Source organism: Hypanus sabinus, chromosome 23, assembly GCF_030144855.1.
Source record: "Hypanus sabinus isolate sHypSab1 chromosome 23, sHypSab1.hap1, whole genome shotgun sequence".
In the NCBI taxonomy this organism is placed as follows: Eukaryota; Metazoa; Chordata; class Chondrichthyes; order Myliobatiformes; family Dasyatidae; genus Hypanus; species Hypanus sabinus.
Window position 1 is genome coordinate 34,225,778 of NC_082728.1, and position 19,820 is coordinate 34,245,597.

The window sequence follows — 19,820 nt, forward strand, 5'->3', positions numbered from 1 at the left end:
TTCTGTTTGCATATCTTCAAAAGTTCACAACAAACTCTTGGCAGTAAATCCAAAAAAAAAATAACAAAGAAACTTTCAGTATAGGTAAAAATAAGCTGAATAAGGGTGATCAAAGGTTAAAAAAATTAAAGGTTATGGAGCGAATCCAAAACAGTACTCACTCCATGAGCGTCTCCAGCTGACTCACCAGTTGGCCTACTGGCACAACAGGCCCACAGCAGGAGCCATTTTATTGGTTCTTCACTCAACCATGTTAAATCTAAACAGCAAAGATGCATACATCAAGATGCTCTTTATCGACTACAGCTCGCCATTCGGTATTATCATCCTCTCAAAGCCAATGATTAAGCTTCAAGAGCTTGGCCTTAATACCTTCTTGTGCAATTGGATCCCTGATTTCTTCATTTGCAGACAGCACTCAGTTCGGACTGACAACACCTCCACCATGATTTCCATCAGCACAGGTGCACCACAAGGTTGTGTGCTTAGTTCCCTGCTCTACATTACACTTATGACTGTGTGGCTAAGCACAGCTCCAATACCATTTTCAAGTTTGCTGACAACACTACTGTCATTGGCCGAATCAAAGATGCTGACAATTGAGCATATAGGAAGAAGACTGAAAATCTGGCTGAGTGGTGCCACAGCAACATCTCCTACTCAATGTCTGCAAGACAAAGGAGCTGATTTATTGATTTCTGAAGAAGGAAACCAGAGGTCCATGAGCCAGTCCTCATTAGAAGATCTTGAAATTTAAATTTGAATTAAAGTAACTTCAAATTCCTCAGTGTTATCATTTCGGATGACCTGGCCTGAGACTACACGAAAGTGCAATTAATAAGAAGACACTGCAGCACCTCTACTTCCTTAGGAGTTTGTGAAGATTCAACATGACATCTAAAACTTTGACAAACTTTTGTAGGTATGTGGTTGTCTGTATCACGGTCTGGTATGGTAACATTAATGCACTTGAAAAGAATATCCTACAATGTAATGGATATGGCCCTGTCCATAACAGGTAAAGCTCTCCCCACCATTGAACACAGCTACTCAAAGCGTCGTTGCAGGAAAGCAGCATCCATCATCAATGGCCCCTACCACCCTTCTTCCTAATGACAGCAGCTCTCTTCTCACTGTAGCCATCAGGAAGATGGTACAAGAGCTTCAAAACTCACACAACCAAGTTCAAGAAAAGTTATTACCACTCAACCCTCAGGCTCTTGAACCAAAGGAGATAACTTCATTCAACTTCCCTTGCCCCATCCTTGAAAAGTTCCCACAACCTATGGAGTCACCTCTAAGGACTCTTCATCTCATGTTATTGATATTTATTGCTTGCTTTTTTAATATATATATTTGCACAGTTTGTTGTCTTTTGTACACTGGCTGGACACCCAAGTTGGTGCGGTCTTTCATTGATACTATTATGGATTAATTATTGAGTATGCCTGCAAGAAAATGAATCTCAGGGTTCTATATGGATAATAAATTTAGTTTGAAATTTGAGACTCAGGTTTGAGAAGCAACACCTCACATTCCATCTGGTTAGCCTCCAACCTGATGGCATGAACATCAATTTCTCTTAACTTCAGGTAATTACTCCCCCTCACCCTTCTCTCTTTTTCTATGCTCCATTCTGGACACACCCTCACCCCTCCACTTCTCCTAACTTCTCTTTGGTACCCCTTTCTCCTTCCTTTCCTTCCATGGTCCAATGTCCTCCTGTATTGGATTCCTTCTTCATCAGCCATTTATCTTTTCCACCTCTCCCAGCTTCCTACTTCATTCCCCCTATCTCTCACCCTCATACCTTCCTCCTCATCTGACCTCATCAATTAATACTAGCTTTACTACATTCCCTACTCATTCTGTCTTCTGCCTCCTTATTTTCTGCTGAAGGGTCTTGGCCCTAAACGTCGACTGCTTATTCCCTTCTACAGATTCTGCCTGACTTGCCGACTTCTTTCAGTATTTTGCGTTTGCTATTCAGGAAGCTAGGTATTGGACCTGGTACATGTTTGGCTACGGGCTGCAGTGCTTTTCCATTACAGAGAGTACCACAGGGAAGGGTGACCAAAAGTACATTTAAATAAGCAAATCTAAAAATACCAAAAGGCTGGGATCATGGTTTCATAATTTTCATGGTTTCATGGTTCATGGTGGATAAGCTGAGTGGGTTAAATTTTTCAGTGTCCCAGGGGGATGGGGAACAAACTGCATCTCTGGGTTGAAACTGACATCAAGTATGAAAGCTTTTTGATTCAAATTGTACAGGAGGAGTCAGTGGTTAGGGAAGGGAGTTTGGAAAGGTTCTGAAGCCAAATTTCCCAACATTTGGCCAAAGGAAGTCCTTCTCACGAGTATTGGATAATTAGTCTGACAACTCAGAAGCAGGGACAAGTCAAGAGCAGTGATTTGGCCAAGAGGCAAGTTGCTCATGTGAAAATGGAGGTGATAGGAGGTAAGGAGGGAGAAGGAACATAATGCACCTTAAAGAACATAAGGCCTAGCTACTTCCCACTTGTACAACCATTTAAAGATGCTCTCAATATATTTTTGCCTCAGTGCTGAGTGCTCTGCAACCTAAGTCTCCACAGTGAGGATGCAGTGAACTCAGGTACATAGTTAATCTGCTTAAGCACAAGACTCTGATTGTATTAGAAGCTCAAACTCAATACTATAATACTTCAAAGTGAATAGAGATGAGAGATCACAGTGCTAAGCCTGACTAAAGATGTTGATGGTAAGGCAGAGTCAAGGAATACAATAAAATTACAATGAAATCTGAAGTACACAGAGTAAATCAGTGTTTGAGCTTTCATGAACAAGAGAGGCTTAAAGGAAAAGTTGATATAGATCGTACAGTATAAATTAAGTCTGGTGGTGGAGAGAGCAGGCAGTGGTGGGAAGGGGGAATTTGAAAAGGATAGCTGGGGACAGAACTGTAGTATTCAAAGAGAGCACAAAATGATCTCCTTTTTGTCTTTGCAGCATCCTACTGTGTGTAAGTTGACAAGAATAGAGCAGCAAACAAACTTCAAAAGTAATTAACTGGGTGATATATGCTTTGGCATGCCTTGAAGCCAAGAGAGAAAAAACACTCTGAAGCTCTCTTCTGAAAGTTCATGGCAATTTGAGCCTCAATCTACTGGGATCAAATACATGGATTCTGCACTTTCCAGGATAAAGTGAAATCAAGTAAGATGCACTTAACTGGCTTTGAAACCCCTGGTTAAAGTCGTAGAGTTATAGAGCACGACAGCACAAAAAAAAAAGGCCCTTTGGCCATTCTAGTCCATGCTGAACTGCTTGGTCTCATCAACCTACACCTGGATCATAGTCCTCCACATCCCTCAATGTCCGTGTTTATTTACACTTCTCTTAAAAGTTGCAATCAAACCCACATCCACCACTTCAACTGGTAAGTTGTTCAAAACTCACACCACCCTCTAAGTGAAGAAGCTCCCCCTCAAGTTACTCTTAAATATTTCACCTTTTACCGTTAAATTATGATCTAGTTTCACCCAGCCTCAGTGGATAAAGTCTGCTTGCATTAACTCTATTTATATCCCTCAGAATTTTATATATCTGCATCAAATCATCCCTCATTCAGCTACACTCTACGGCAGAGGTTCCCAACCTTTCTTATGCTATGGACCAATACCATTAAGCAAGGGGTCCAGGGGCCCCAGTTTGGGGACCTCTGATCTAGGGAATAAAGTTCTACCTATTCAACTTTTCTCAAGTCCTGGCAACACACTTGTAAATTTTCTCTCTACTCCGCCAATCTTACTGATATTTTTCATGTAGGTAGGAAACAGAACTGGACACAATCAGACAAAGAAGTTTCAATCAGGTCAGATAATTGGATAACCAAAATATGACCCTGAATATGAAATGAAAGCACCCTGTAATTGTTTATATCACCCAACAATGACTTGCTGCAAATAAAGTCCAAATGGCAAGTCTCCAATACTTCATTTCAAAGTTCAAAGTAAATTCTATTATCAAAATACCTATATGTCACCACATACAACCCCGAGATTCATTTTCCTGCAGGCATACTCAGCTAAACTAACTATAACAGGATTAATGAAAGTTGAACCAGAGTGCAGAAGACAACAGACTGTGCAAATGTAAATATAAATATATAGCAATAAATAACAAAAACATGAGATAATGAGATGAGATAGAGTCCTAAAAGTGAGATCATTGGCAGTGGGAACAACTCCATGGATGGACAAGTATAGTTATCCCCTTTTGTTCAAGAGCCTGATGGTTGGAAAAAAAAATTCCTTCTCTCAAGTGAGAAAGGTCTTGTTTATAAAGTAAGCATCATCTTTGGTGTACTGTGGTCTAAAGAACTGAGTCTTCAATATCAAATTCTTTGACAATCATATCATAAGTGATGCCAGACTCATTGTGGTGTTTTTCCATCCATAAGGCAAAGTCAGGTTTAATAAATATAAATGATGAACCTGGAATTTTCAGGTACAATGATGACTCTTTGATTCCACTTGTAGGCAATTGTACGCATCAAATATGCTTCTAATAGCGAACATTATAAATCACAGTCACAGCAATGCAAGTTGATAGCAGAATCAATAAAATCATCAAATAATTCCATATAAGAAATATAAACTATATCGTCCATCTCATTTTTTAGAACAATTTATAGTGTGTATTAAACATAGAATATAGAAATCTACAGCACATTACAGGTCCTTCAGCCCACAATGTTGTGCCGACCATGCACCCTACACTAGAAACTGCCTAAAATTTCCCTAGCGCATAGCTCCCTACTTTTCTAAAGAAAAATCTTGCCATTAACTGAAAATCTGAAGAGGTATATTATAACTAGGACTTCCAAATAATGAGCACAAAATACAAACAATTAAACATTTTTCAGATCAATACAAATGTGAAAAGAACAGTTAACAAAAGAATGGTAACTTATTAAGTATAAACTTTCTACTGAGTTTCCAGTAATGTTCATTATAACAAATTGTGATGAAGGAGTTATCATTTGACATGCACAGAATGGATGTGTTATCCTTTTTGCATGTATTTTCTGGCACTCTGAAATGCTGGCATGACTCAATTTACTCTGGGCAACCAATAAGAAGTAATGACAGGATTTATGCCTTTTGAAAAGCCAAACTCCAAGACAAGCATTGTCACACATAATTTTCAAGACAACACTTATTTATTTATCTTTTCATTTACAGCTACAGTGCAAAGCAGGCCCCACCAGCCCTTTGAGTCACACTGGCCCAGCAACCCCAGACAAACCCAACTAATCCTAATCTAAATGGGGCAATTTACAGTGACCAATTAACCTAGCCAGTATGTCTTTGGACTGTGGGAGGAAACCAGAGCACCTGGGGAAAACCCATGCATTCCACGGGGAGAACATACAAGTTCCTTACAGAACAGCCCTGGAAACTACCTCTGGAACACCCTGAGCTTTAATAGCATTGTGCTAATCGCTATGCTATCATGGTCATTCCTTACTGTGTGCACAGAGCTGCAACCTAATCAATAAATTGCACTCCATATTGCACTTCACAGACTATGAAAAATTAATAGATTTTATCTGCACTGCAACAAATTATATACAAATAAGTCATCCTAATAAAAGCATATAAATCATAGAACCGAATGAATTATATCTGCAATATTTTCCATTAGGTATCAAAACAATAGCTAATACCTTATCAATGTGTGGATGCCAATATTCATCATGCATTGTTTTGGCTTCTGTATTGTTCATCTTTGAGAAAAAAGTGGGCTTTGTGAGGTGCAAGCGAGTTGAGTCAATCCCAAATGTATCAGCTATTGCTTTTTGAATTCGCCATCTCACATCACTGCAAAAGAGAACGTTTTATAATGTTGACTATTTTTTTTAATGGCAGAGCAGAAGCTAAAGAGTGATAAATCCAACATACAACAACAGATTAATAAAGAGAGAGACACCAGAGTTAGCAGACGCTGGGATCTGGACCAAAGGTCAATCTGCAAGAGGAACTCAGTGAGTCAGGCAGCATCTGCGGAGGGAAATGGGTGAATGATGGTGAATGGTCTTGAATCAAGTCATCAACTGTCCCTTTGCCTCCGTAGACCTGCCTGACCTACAGAACTTATTTTTTGCAACTGATTAATATATCCCTATGAGTACAGGTATATTTTCAAACCTGTGACTTTAAATTTTACCACAAAGGAAATAACAAGGTCATCAAGATAACAAGATTTCAAGTCATGCAGAAAGTGTTGCTCCCTCATAGCTCCAGGAACCCAGAACTGATTCTAACCTCAGGCAGAGTCTATGTACACAGACTCCCTGTCAGACTGTGGGTTTCTGGCAGTATACATTTGTTTTTCTCCCACATCCCAACAATGTATTGGTGTTAATTGGCAACTATAAATTAGTGCAGGTAAGTGGCAAAAGAATGAAAAGTTGATAAAAATGTGGAGAAGAATAATCAGCAGGGTCACAGGAAACAGAGAGAGGGATGTAGGACTGATGGGATTGCACTGCTGGAAAGCAGCATGGATCTAATAGCCACCTATAATGTAAAAAATAGATCCATTGCAACACTTTGATAAATGTGTGAACTTAGATCTGTAATGTGTGGTGTGTGGCCAAGTGGTTAAGGCATTGGACTAGTGATCTGAAGGCTGTGAGTTCAAGCCCCAGCCGAGGCAGTGTGTTGTGTCCTTGAGCGAGGCATTGCTCAAAACCACACATTGTTCCATTCCACCCAAATGAAAATGGGATGGGTACCAGCAAAATGCTGGCGTTAACCTTGTGATAGACTAGTGTCCTATTTGGGGAGGGGGAGTTTTAATCTACAAATTTTAGAGTGCAGTATTTTAAGACTGATTAAATAAGCTTAATATTTTGTTAGCTTGTTTCGTAAAATGGTGAACCTCTTGCGAATATGATCCAAAATGTTCCTAATCTGTTATTTTTAGTACTAACTCTAAAATTTCTTCAGCATTCTTTCATCAGAAATCTACACACGAGAAATGGCACAAATATATTTTGAACAAAGTCTACAGCTGATGCACAGCATGATGGAAACTTTTTGTAACAGACTGTGAATTCTGATCAATTAAATGTTTCATAAGGATAAATAAGTTTTTGTCAGGTAGGTGGAAGCAACAAAATGTGAGTATCTGGTTTGAAAATATCTTGATAGAAGTTGATAAATCCGAATTGAGTAGCTGAGAGACCTACTCTGCCTCCCCTGGCACATACACAAAATAAGTAGGTTAGGCATCAAAGCTTACGTCTTGCCTTACCTGAATAATTTACATAACAGTTTTTAAGATTCAAACATTTTGGCAAGTTAGATATTTGTGTAGTGTATCAAATGTTGTTAACCTACTTTTTTTGTACATACCGACTAACAACAGGACATTTTGTTATGACGTTATCTGATATTGACTTGTACAAAGTTTTCTTTTTATTACATATTGAAATTGGGATGGAATCGCTGCCAATCACTTCCATAGGTTCATTCTGCTCTGAATCAGGTTTAATATCACTAGCATATGGCATAAAATTTATTGTTTTGCAGCAGCAGTACAGTGCTACACATAATAATAACTATAAATTACAAGAAATACATATATTAAAAAATTAAATAACTAGTGCAAAAAGAGAGGGGAATAATACTGAGGTAGTGTTTATGGATGCATTGTCCTCTCAGAAATCTGATGACAGAGGGGAAGAAGCTCTTCCTGAAACATTGAGTGTGTTTTTTTTATTACAAAAAATATATTTTATTCAAAAATAAAATTATATACAATAAACCATTCAATGACTTTCAATCCTTTACAACTGTTTCCATTCCTGCCTTTATATTTTCACACTTTTCACCACCCACGTGGCACTCTGTTATTCTATATTTACATACACTTGTATAGGGGTATACACCCCGCCCTCCCCCACCCCTCAACTCCCGCGGGAGAAAAACCCTAGACTGTGGTCCTTCCCCATCAGGCCCTTGCGGCGGCTTCACCAAGTTTGAGTGCGTCTCTCAGCACGTACTCCTGCAGCCGAGAACGTGCCAGTCGGCAGCATTCCCCCACGGACATCTCCGTGTGCTGGTAGACCATCAAGTTTCGGGCCGACAAAAGAGCGTCTTTGACCGAGTTGATGATCTGCTAGCCACACCGGATGTTGGTCTCAGTGTGTGTCCCCTGGAACAACCCGTACATCAGAGAATCCTCTGTCACGCAGCTGCTGGGGATGAACCTCCACACTGTCCCTTCCATCCTCCTCCACACCTTCTACGCGAACCCATAGTGTGCAAAGAGGTGGGTCACCGACTCCTCCTCCCGTGGGCAGAGGGGTGTGGAGGCAACGTTCTGGGCGTCCAGGAGGTATCAGACTGGGAGGACCCCTCTCACCACCAGCCAGGCAAGGTCTTGGTGCCTGTTGTGAGGTCCGGCGATGAGGCATTTTGCCAGATGAACTGGACGGTCTGCTCAGGGAACCACCCCACTGTGTCCATCTCGTCCTTCTCCTGCAGTGCTTGCAGGACCTTACGTGCTGACCACTGCCTGATGCCCTTTGTTCAAAGGCATTGACCTGAAAGAACTTCTCTACGAAGGACAGGTATGGCAGCAACGACCAGCTGATAGGGGTGTTGCGCGGGAAAGGGGCCAGACCTATCCTTCGTAGCCAGGGCGACAGGTAGAACCTGGGCACATAGTGGTACTTGGTGCCCATGTACCTGGGATCCACACACAACCTGATGCAGCCACACACAAAGCTGGCCATCAGACATTGGGGACGTTTTTGCCCCCATAGTCCAGGGACTTGTGCAGGGTGGTATGTCTGACCCACTCCATCTTGGATCCCCAGACGAATCTGAAGACGGCTCAGGTGATTTCCGAGCTGAATGAGCGGGGGAATGGCCACACCTGCACCAAGTACAGCAGCCCTGAGAGCACCTCACACCTGATGACCAGGTTCTTGCCCGTTATTGATAGGGACTCCCATAGTCCCAGTTTCTGTTTGACCATGGCAGTCTGCTCCTGCCAGTTCTTGTTGCACGCCTCGGCAGTTTGTTTCTTCAGGCTGCAGTACCTCCTCCTTGAAGGCAGCAATCAGAAGGAGATATCAGTGATGGGGATCCTTAACGATGGATGCCACCTTTTTGATGTAATGTGTAGTTTTATTTTCCTTTTCAAAGTGTGCACAAGAAGTGCTGAGCTCATCCGGGAGTGAAGCATCACAGCCATTCATGATATTAGGTTTTTTTTGGTAGGAAGTAATGGCCTGCGAACTCTGTCAGAGCTGACCTGCATCCAATTCTGCCTCTAACCTCAATCAGAATTGTTGATCTGCCCTTAAAATAGCCTTTCATAGGTCGTACCTGGACTTCTTGTATAGTTCTAGATCACCAGTCTTGAATGCCCTCAGCAGGTTTCGCATCTCCTGGTTCATACCCAGCTTTTGGTGTGGGTATGATCCAGTATGTTTTCAAAGGCACACACTCATCCACACAGCTCTTGATGAAGTCAATGAATTCTCCAGTCCACCAACTCAAAGCAGTCCTGTGACTGCCCCTCTTCCTCCCTTGACCATACCTTCTTGATCCTCACCACTGGTGCTGCGGTCTTCAGTCTCTAACTATGTACTGGAAGTATAAGTATAGCCCAGGGACTATCCAAAGCATGGTTGTGGAATGGCATGGTAAGCATTTTGATGGTGGTATAACAGTGGTCAAGTTGGCTCATTTGTTTCCACAGCTGATACGTTGGTGGTACCTGTTCAGAAAGATTTTCACACTGACCTGGTTGAAATCTCTAGCAAAGATAGGGAAGGCAACAGGGTGTGTTATTTCACAACCACTAATTACATTGCTCAGCTCCTCCAGTGCCTGCCTGATGTCTGCTTGAAGTGGAATATACTTCATTTCCAGGGTAATGGTGGCTAACTCCCTATCAGAGAAAATGGATGACATATGATTGCAAGATGTTCCAGTTCGGAGGAGCAGGGCTCAGACAGAAACATCATATTTGTGCACCATGATGAGTTAATCATAAAGTATACTCCACCTCTTCTGCCTTTAAAAGACTGAGCTGTCCTGACTTTGTAGAGATTGATGAAGCCACTGGGCTGAAATGCTAATCCAAAATTGTGCCTGTGAGTTATGTGTTGCTTAAATCTCCATCAACCGCATCTACAGAGCCCTGGTACATTATAGAGAGACTGGAAAAAGGAAACGTCAAGGGTGCCTGAATTTTCATTTTATTTATATTTTGTTAGCTTGTTTTATATGTAACACCCTGGGAAAGGTTTCATTGCTAACGTAATGGTCTTTCTATAGAAGCAATTTTGGTTTATGGTTAGAGATAACAGGTGCTTTGGAATATGAGTTGAGTCCTTTGTTCAGCAGGAGATGAAGAGAGAAGACACTGGAAAACCAGTCGTAGGATTCGACCCGGTGAGGGACCGTGATTTGATGGAGCAAGGTGTTGATTTCGACTGCAGATGGGTGAATATGTATGACTATTGGAAGAGTTGAGCTCCAACTTGTGCACATTTGACTAATTATAATGGGTCCTTTTTGGTTTTTTTCCTTTATAACCCTTTAGTTAAGATTCATAAATATAATTCCTTTAATCGTATGCAGTGTGCTGTCTGTTATTTCTTGGCACTGACTTTTAACAGGGTAGCAAATTACACAGCATCCACACAAATCAGGGTTTGGGGGGATGGACGAGCTTTCTCAATCTCACGGGTCTGGCAGGACTGGAGTGTGTATTCCCTAGACTTATTCAGCCAAGGAAACTTGGGAGCTTTCATATATAATAATTATTATCTCTCTTACTTAATTATTTAATGTTTTATGAATAGCCTTTAAATGCAGCCAATTTTTAGATATTTAAAAGCAATTAAAGTAATTATTAGGCAGTAACTCAGCTTAGTCATAGTCTAACTCATATGTAACGCACAGAAACACATGCTTCAGCCCATCTAGTCTGTCCTGAACTATTATTCTGCCTAGACCCATCAACCTGCACCTACACCATAGCCCTCCATACCCTTCCCATCCATGTACTTATCCAAACTTCTCTTTAATATTGAAATTGAACCTGCATCCACCACTTCTGCTTGCAGCTCATTCCACACTTTCTGGAAGGCAATTACATTGCGTGTCATTACGTTGAAGCCAAAGTTGGGAACTCATATTAATTCTAGTCACTATCACAGCACCTGTAATAATTTATACTCAGATACTAAACTGCACATTCAAATGTGTTTATAAATCACCAAACAATTAGCTTCTGGCAGCCAGGTAGAGAGTTTATCTTAGACATAAATCTACATACATTTTTCAGTACCCTATTTCATTACACAGGGTAAGACATCCTAACAAAAGTCTTCACAGGAAAGGAATAACCAAGGTCAGGAGCTTTATCAATACTACAAAATCAGCACTGCAGTATATCTGAGATATACATAGGACTTTAAATTTACTGATGTTCATGCAGAATCATCGTTGCTTTTAGAAGAGTGTGTATGTGTTTGTTCCTAACCTCCACATGTTACCCGAGGAGTCAATAATCCTATTTCTCCCATTTCACCACCAACACTAACCACTGTCCCAGAGTAACCATCAATAAATAACATCAACATTCTAAGTATTTTCAGTAGTGTAGACTGTTTTATGCATATAATGAATTTGTCTCTGAAACCCAATAAAGTTGATTTTCGCTACACTGATCAGAACAAATAATTTTTCACAGATGTTATTACTATCACATTGTCATACATGTTTAAAAATGGTTTTAATAATTGTCTGATTATGATACAGTCTCTTGTAATTACAAAATAAAAATTTCCAAGCATATCCTTTAAAGAATCATTGATCTAACAATTTAAATATAAATAGATTTCATGAAAGCATTTGTTCCATGAATTCCTCATAGAAAAGATAGCAGAATTTGAAAAAAGAGTGGGGAATAAAAGAGCTGGTGCCAGGCTTGAGATTTCATAAACTAAAATAGGAATCTGTGCAATTGTAATGATTTGAAGTGTTGAGACAGAAACACGATCTAACAAATAGCTAGTGTATCACACACTAGAGTAAAATACAAAACAACACAACACTGATCACAATGGCATTGATAAAACAAACTGAAAATAAATGTTGCAAGTATAAGGGATGATGAATGGGCCTGAGATTGCCGATTGAACATCACCACCTTGTGTGCTATGCTATTTGATAGAAGTGATTAATCAATATTTAAAGCCATTCAGCTTTTTTGTCTCCTAGATTTGAAAGTGCAAACAATCAAATAAAGGCACAGATTAGCTCCAATATCCATTGAAAATCTGAAGTTTCAGCTGTTGGAAGCATCGCTAATATTTTGTTCTGCAGTTAATAAAGAGACCTTACAATCTTTCTTAAGCCCTAGAAGAAAACAATAGACCCAGAGATATACACAATACCACGACCGGTTTAAGATATTATGAACGGCAGTAGGGGAATGGGAGGAGAGAAGAAACATATTTCAAAGTTCAGCAACAGTTACCGTATATGTAGCTATTCTTACATTAATTATTGGAATACATGATAGAGTACCTGTATAATGCGAAGTCTTCTTCATCAAATAATTCCTTTATTTGCTCACCAAAGTACCTATAAAAGTATTTTTAATTAACAGCATGCAATGTTCTCAGTTTAATCTTCATTTACAATTATTCCAACATGTGCACTCTGTAAAGTTTCAATTCATGTAGAAATTCAAAGCTCTTTATCTGAAGATTACATAAAAATAAAACCATTTCCAAGTAGATCCAGGGGGAAAAAAACATGTGCTATGTAGTCTGCACCTTGGCCCACCTCCAAAGAATAAATATGTAAGTTGCATAACAATCAGACAATGCAGTCTCACATGAGATTGGAAATCAGGCTAAGATAATCATGGCAGAAAATATACTGGCTAGCAATGCTTGATCTAGCTGATTAAGAGATACCAGCAAGCTGTTAGACACATTAGCGTAATGCCAGCTGAAGAATACCTACATTTTAAAAGCTAAATTTAATAATTACAGCAAGTTACCACTATTGATAGCAATCAAAGTAAAATCCAGTAAAACTACACTTAACAATTCCAGGTAGTCAGTTTACTAGAGAGTAGACAGATGTGTCACCATATTCTTCCCCCAGCTGGTTGACCTGCTCAATCTTTACGTGATGCTCCATACTCAGAGATCACTCTGCTGATGACCCCAGATGCAAAGCAACTAGCTTGTGCACGAGTCTCAAAATCACCAATCCCTGCAGGCAACTGTAGCTTTAAACAAGTAAGGAGAAGTAACTACTATGTACAAACATAGCGAGAAGAAATATCACCCTTAAATAGCATGAATACAGGAGCTCACAGCTCCGGTAAACTGGGACAGATACTAGCCTCTTGTGCCATCAGAATGGAGATTACACATTCTCCCAGTGACCAATTGATTTTTCCCCCCAGACACTCCAGTTTTCACCTCCCTCCCCAAAACACACCGACTGGTAAGTTAAATTAACTACTGAAATTACCTCTGGTATTGGAGGCTCAAGGGAGAATTGGTGGAGCACGGGACAGTTGATGAGGAAATAGTATACTGGGAAATAAGTGGGGAACTGGAATTGACAGGAATGCTCCAAGAGCTGATATCATCTTGATGAGTCAAATGACCACTTGACGAAATATAATAAAAATATGAATTCTCCATGGTGTCAAGAGGGGACATACGCTGAAGCGTGGAGCTCCAAAGCAGTAATGTCCAAGTCTAAATTATTGACTGTCACTGTGAATTATATACTAATGATTAAGCCTTTCTATGCCTGAATGCTTTTCTATAGATGTAGCTGGATTTTAAGGATGTTTATGAGTCCAGTACCACAGGGCATGGTTTGAGAATAAGGGGTAGGTCATTTAGGACAGAGTTAAGGAAGAACTTCTTCTCCCAAGAGTTGTGGGGGTTTGGAATGCACTGCCTCGGAAGGTAGTGGAGGCCAATTCTCTGGAAGCTTTCAAGAAGGAGCTAGATAGGTATCTTATGGATAGGGGAATCAAGGGATATGGGGACAAGGCAGGAACCGGGTATTGTTGGTAGTTGATCAGCCATGATCTCAAAATGGTGGTGCAGGCTCGAGGGGCCGAATGGTCTACTTCTGCACCTATTGTCTATTGTCTATTGTAAATTAAAATGACATGCAATCAGAATGAAAGTCACTTTACACATAATCCGCATGCCAAAGATGGAGAGAGGAAATAAAAAGCATTGATTTGCATTCCAGGTCATTAACCAATTAAATCTGCTACAATATGATAAGGCATCTCTGTGAGGTACAGTATCCAGCTTGTAAGACCCGTACCTTGAATCCCTGATGAATAACTGGGGCAAACAATGATCTTACCACATCTTACCTATAGATATTGACAAACTGTTTCCCCATTGACAGAGCTCCAGAATGCAAATCAAGAATGGAGGCCTAGGAAACAGAGAGAGCAATGTAACAATTCCCGCATGCAGTACAACACTTTTCCCTTTATAAAATTGTAATTTTCAGGAAATTTACAGGAAAAAAAATGCTTTGCAGTCTCTGAAGCTCTGATTATCATCTAACTGCTGAATTTTTTAAATAATCCTACAAAAGTATTAAACTTAGAGAAAGCTGCTCACTTAAACAAATATAAAAATATCAAGTATTTTATTTTTCTAGCTAAATTGAAATGAGTGATCCACATTTAATTCATATAAACAATAAGTCAAATTGTGAGGTAATGAATCCAAGAGCGCTAATAAAAACTGCGATAAGCACTCAGCAGATCGGGAGAGAATGCAGTAATTTAACATTTTGAGGTCAAGGCCACTCAGGTTTTTCACCCGTTCTTCATGTGACTGCTCAGGCAGCACAATTAGAAGTTATCCTCAGAGGATCTTTGTGCTATACAACTTTGGGGTAAATCATGAGCTTACTCAAGCCTAAAACTCACTGATTTGGAAAGGGAACTTTAGTGTGATATACAAACTTCTTGCTTTGCAAGACAGAGAAAAATCAGTTCAATCCTACTGAAATGGGCAGAGGCTTCAATCCCCTCCAACAGAAGGCTGAGAATTAACTTATCCCTCTCCAAGCTGACTCATCTACCAATCAACAATTTCACAACAACAAAACAATTAGCTCCACAAGCTCATCACAGCTTCCGATACTTTGTTGATGTGGAATTGGCTGCTGCATGATTTATTTGCCACTGAATAAAATAATGTTTACAGTCTTGTAAATTTATTTGGTATATTTTTGGCATATTTTTGAAAGAGGTTGTCACTGTTGAATGGAATGGTCCAATGAATTATAGCTCCTATTGGCAAGAATCAATGCCCAGAGGAAAGCAAGCAAGAAAATTAATCACCATCATAAAACCTACCCAATTTCACTGCTCACTTTTGAGATATTCACCAAATCTAACTTCATGTACTTATTTTATACATTGCCTGAGTTCTAACACTTCAATTTATTTAGTAGAATATGAGTTAAGAAATAGACAGCAATTAGCTTTGAAAGGTTGGTTATGGATACCTCCAGGTGAATCTCAAACTGCACAGCAATACTGTTAGCCCGTAGGACTAAACAATCTTGCTTGCTTTGCTCAGGTTGCTGATGCATCATGTGGGATACAAGTTTGACATTTTACCAGAGACATGTCTCAACATTATGTAATCACTTTTAAAAACTTCATCAACTGTAACTTGTGTTCATGAGGTCAGAGAACAATGCAGAAGAACAATAGTTATTTCCCTTGACTGAGCTCAGTTAACTTTGAGAGCCAAGTTCTTCGTTTGTCAGATTATTAGCTGTAATGTGGGAGGAATGTGTGGGTTGTGGGAGAGGATGGGGGGGAAAGCAACAGGTAAGGTGGAGGGGGCAAATGGCGTCAAGAGTGAAAAAGAAAATGGATAGACAGAAGTGGTTCCCAGAAGCTGGGGAAATCGATTTTCATGCTGTCAGTTTGGAGACTAGCATGGAGGAATATGAAGATCTATTCTTCTAATCTGAAGCTAGCCACATCTTAGCGGTGGGGGAAACCATGCACTAATATGCTGGTTTGGGAATAAGAAGTGATATTAAAATGGCTGGTCACTGCAAGATGCTGGCTGATTCCATCTTCTTCTTCATCCCTTCTTCACTTCCACCTATCAGTTTCCAGATTCTTCTATTGATCCCACTCTCTTTCCTCCCTCACCTGCCTATTAAACCCCACTCTCCTGGAATCACCTATTGCCTGCCAGCTCTTGTTCCATCCTCCCCCTCACCTTTGCCCTCTTTCTTTTCTGTGCTGATGGCCTGAAACATCAACTGTCCATTTCCCTCCATGGATTCTGCCTGACCCAACCTGTTAACCTCCTCTAGTTCTTTTGTGTTGTTCCAGATTTCCAGCATCTACAACATCTTGCATTACTAAAAGCAAAGGCCTATTTGGGAATTTAGTGTTGTACTTGTTTGAGAATAGGTTATTTTGCCATGGTAACGTACACTGAAGCCAATGTTTGCTCGAACCTAGCAGTGATGGCACAAAATCACAGTGCCAACAGATGGCCGCATCAGAGATCACATGAAATTTGGCAGAATGATTTAGTTAGCTTTCTGTAGATTGATCCTTAAGAATGGAGCCAGGGGTCTTCATGAAACTCAGCTGTCTTATAGAGCTACTTAAAGCCTAGTTACAAGTTATGGTTTAAATTCCATAAAGCGATGGAAAAGCAGAGCTTCACCAATCTGTTAGGTGTAATGATTCAATCACATCAATACTATCTTCTCATAAAATGCTCAGAAATAGGATATGGTAATGTTGCAGAGTATTGAGAAATTTGGTATAAATACAACATTTAAAAAGTGTTATAGAAATTCTTTAATTTTGAAACTCTTGCCTTGAGAACAGTACAGTGCAGTACAGGCCCATGGCCCACAATGTTGTGTTGACCTTTTAACCCCCAGATCAATCTATTTCTTCCTACATAGCTTTCCATTTTCCTTTCATCTATGTGCCTAACAGTTTCTTAAACGCTCCTATTGTATCTGCCTCTAGCACCATCCCTGGCAGCACGTTCCATGCACCTACCATTTCCGGTGTTTAAAAAAAAACTACCTCTGACATCCTTTCTATACTTTCCACCTCACACTTTAATTATGCCTCTTCATTTTACCCATTTCTACCCTGAGAAAAAGTCTCCGGCCATCTACCTGATCTATACCTTTTATCATCTTCTACATCTCTATCAAGTCACTTCTCATTCTTTACTCCAAAGGGAAAAGCCCTAGTGATATACTCTTTACATGAGCATGAAACTATTTTTTATTCCACCAAACTACATTTCATCATTTGAAAAGTTTTACTTATTCAAATATTTTCTAAAAAAAATCATCATCATTGTGCGCCGTGTCATGTAACTTAGGTGATCAAGTTCTCATGACCATGATTATTCTTGGCTAATTTTTCTGCAGAAGTGGTTTGCCACTGCCTTTCTCTGTGTAGTGTATCTGCATGATGGGTGACCATTATCAATACTCTTCAGAGATCATCTGCCTAATGTTAACGGTCGCATAACCAGAACTTAGAATATGCATCATCTCATCATACGACCATCCACCACCTGTGCCATGGCTTCGTGTGACCTTATTGGGAGGCTAAGCAGGTCCTACACCTTGTCCAAGGGTGACCTGCAGGCTAGCAGAGGAAAGGAGCACCTTACACCTCCTTTGGTAGAGACATATCTCCACCCCTCCACCCATCTAGAAATATATTAATTGTATTTCCCCATGACTGCCCATTCTATGTTTCATAACAAATTAAGGGAATGCCACGAGTATAGTTAGTCCTTTTAATATTATACAAATGCATCAATCACAGAATCTGTAATGACATCTTGGTACTTAACCGCCATGTCCAATAAAGATACAATGGATGAGAAGGAGATAGACAGCGATTAATTAAACTCTAATTTAACATGATTACAGTAATACAAACCTGGTTGAACTAGGAGACATAAATCAAGCGCTCTTCAAGTAATTAAGTGCATAATTATACTATTAATCTTTGACAATTAAAATGACCTAATCTTCAAGTCATTAAGGAGAGTTATTTGATATAAACACAAAAGAAAAAATCAAACTGATATGTAATAAAATGCAAACAACAAAAATTTGGAATTCTCAACTTGAAATTAAGTAAAGAGAAAAGATTAGTAGATAAATGACAATTATCAATGAAAGAATAAAATATCTTTTGATTTCCAGGCAGTATGAATTATAATGGCATGTTGCAACAGCAAGTCAGACACAGCAATGAACCTTAAGGTCTGATTTAACGTTATCATGTGTCATGTGCTGCTGCAGTTAGTATATTATAGACAATAGATAATAGATGCAGGAGTAGGCCATTCAGCCCTTTGAGCCAACACCACTATTCACTGCGATCATGGCTGATCATCCACAATCAGTACCCTGCTCCTGCCTTCTCCCCATATCCCTTGACTCTGCTATCATTAAGAGCTCTATCTCTTTCTTGAATGCATCCAGAGAATTGGCCTCCACTGCCTTCTGAGGCAGAGCATTCCATAGATCCACAACTCTCTGGGTGAAAAAGTTTTTCATCAACTCCGTTCTAAATGGCCTACCCCTTATTCTTAAACTGTGGCCTCTGGTTCTGTACTCACCCAACATCGGGAACATGTTTCCCGTCTCTAGCATGTCCAATCACTTAATAATCTTACATGTTTCAATCATATCCTCTCTCATCCTTCTAAATTCCAGAGTATATAAGCCCAGTCGCTCTAATCTTTCAACATATGACAGTCCCGCCATCCTGGGAATTAACCTCGTGAACCTTGACAGTCCCACCATCCCGGGAATTAATTTCTCATGCCCTTATATTCTTATGCCCTTAATAAAATTAAGATTTTAAACAACTAGAAGCTGTAGGAAAATGGTGGTGTAGAACAACAAAATAACTCCCAACCGCAATCTATTTGAGTGGGGTTTTATGAGCAAGTTGGCCAAGACAACAGTCATACGAACATGACAACAATCTTCAGGTCTGCCCTTTTACTTGTTAAACCTAAGTTTACAAGCATCTATACCCCGTTCTCCAGTAATTTAAAGCCAATAAAGGCAAACAAGAAAGGAGCTTTTAATACGTGATTAAATACAATGAGATATAAAAATTATACCGTAAGTCAGCAGAACAATCAAAGATTGATTCTACCCTATAATGTAGAACTATTTTTAAGCGTATCTGAATTGCCTTTAAAAGGCTATACGGATATTCCCATTGATTATTTGTGACATTTTAAATACCAGAATCCCAGGCAAATATTTTTCAGAGAATATAACATCTCAATTTCATGGTACAGGTTGTTCTGTTATAAAGATGACTTATCCTGAAGTCTGAACCTACCACAGCAGCTGGGAAATTTAAGATTAATTTAAGATAATTAGATATGTAATAAGAAGCCAATAACCAGATACTGTTAAAACCAATTTGGTAGATTAATGTACTTAAGTGAACAAATATGCAACACCCTTCCCATCTTTATTCTCCTGATCTGGTTACGTGTGACTCAAGACCCATCAATGTGGTTAATGCTTAGCATGCCTTTTGATTCAGTACTAATTCAAAATTTCGATGATGTCCACATCCTATGAAAACATTAAAAAAACACATTATGGAATTAATCTCATGTTTGCATTGTCAATAATGAATGAGTGAAGAAGAAATTCAAAGCAGGTTCAAATAATCCACTT

At 39.6% G+C, this 19,820-nt stretch overlaps 1 protein-coding gene across 1 annotated transcript in view; it reads right to left on the minus strand.

The window, feature by feature from the left end:
- uts2r2 (urotensin-2 receptor 2) overlaps positions 1–19,820 on the minus strand; it is a 126,560-nt gene that overhangs the window by 47,092 nt on the left and 59,648 nt on the right. Inside the window, exons 5-7 of the mRNA XM_059948699.1 lie at positions 14,446–14,510; positions 12,609–12,665; positions 5,714–5,867 (exon numbers count right to left, since the gene is read on the minus strand). Coding sequence (XP_059804682.1) covers positions 5,714–5,867; positions 12,609–12,665; positions 14,446–14,510 — 276 coding nt within the window. The remainder of the gene's footprint in view (positions 1–5,713; positions 5,868–12,608; positions 12,666–14,445; positions 14,511–19,820) is intronic.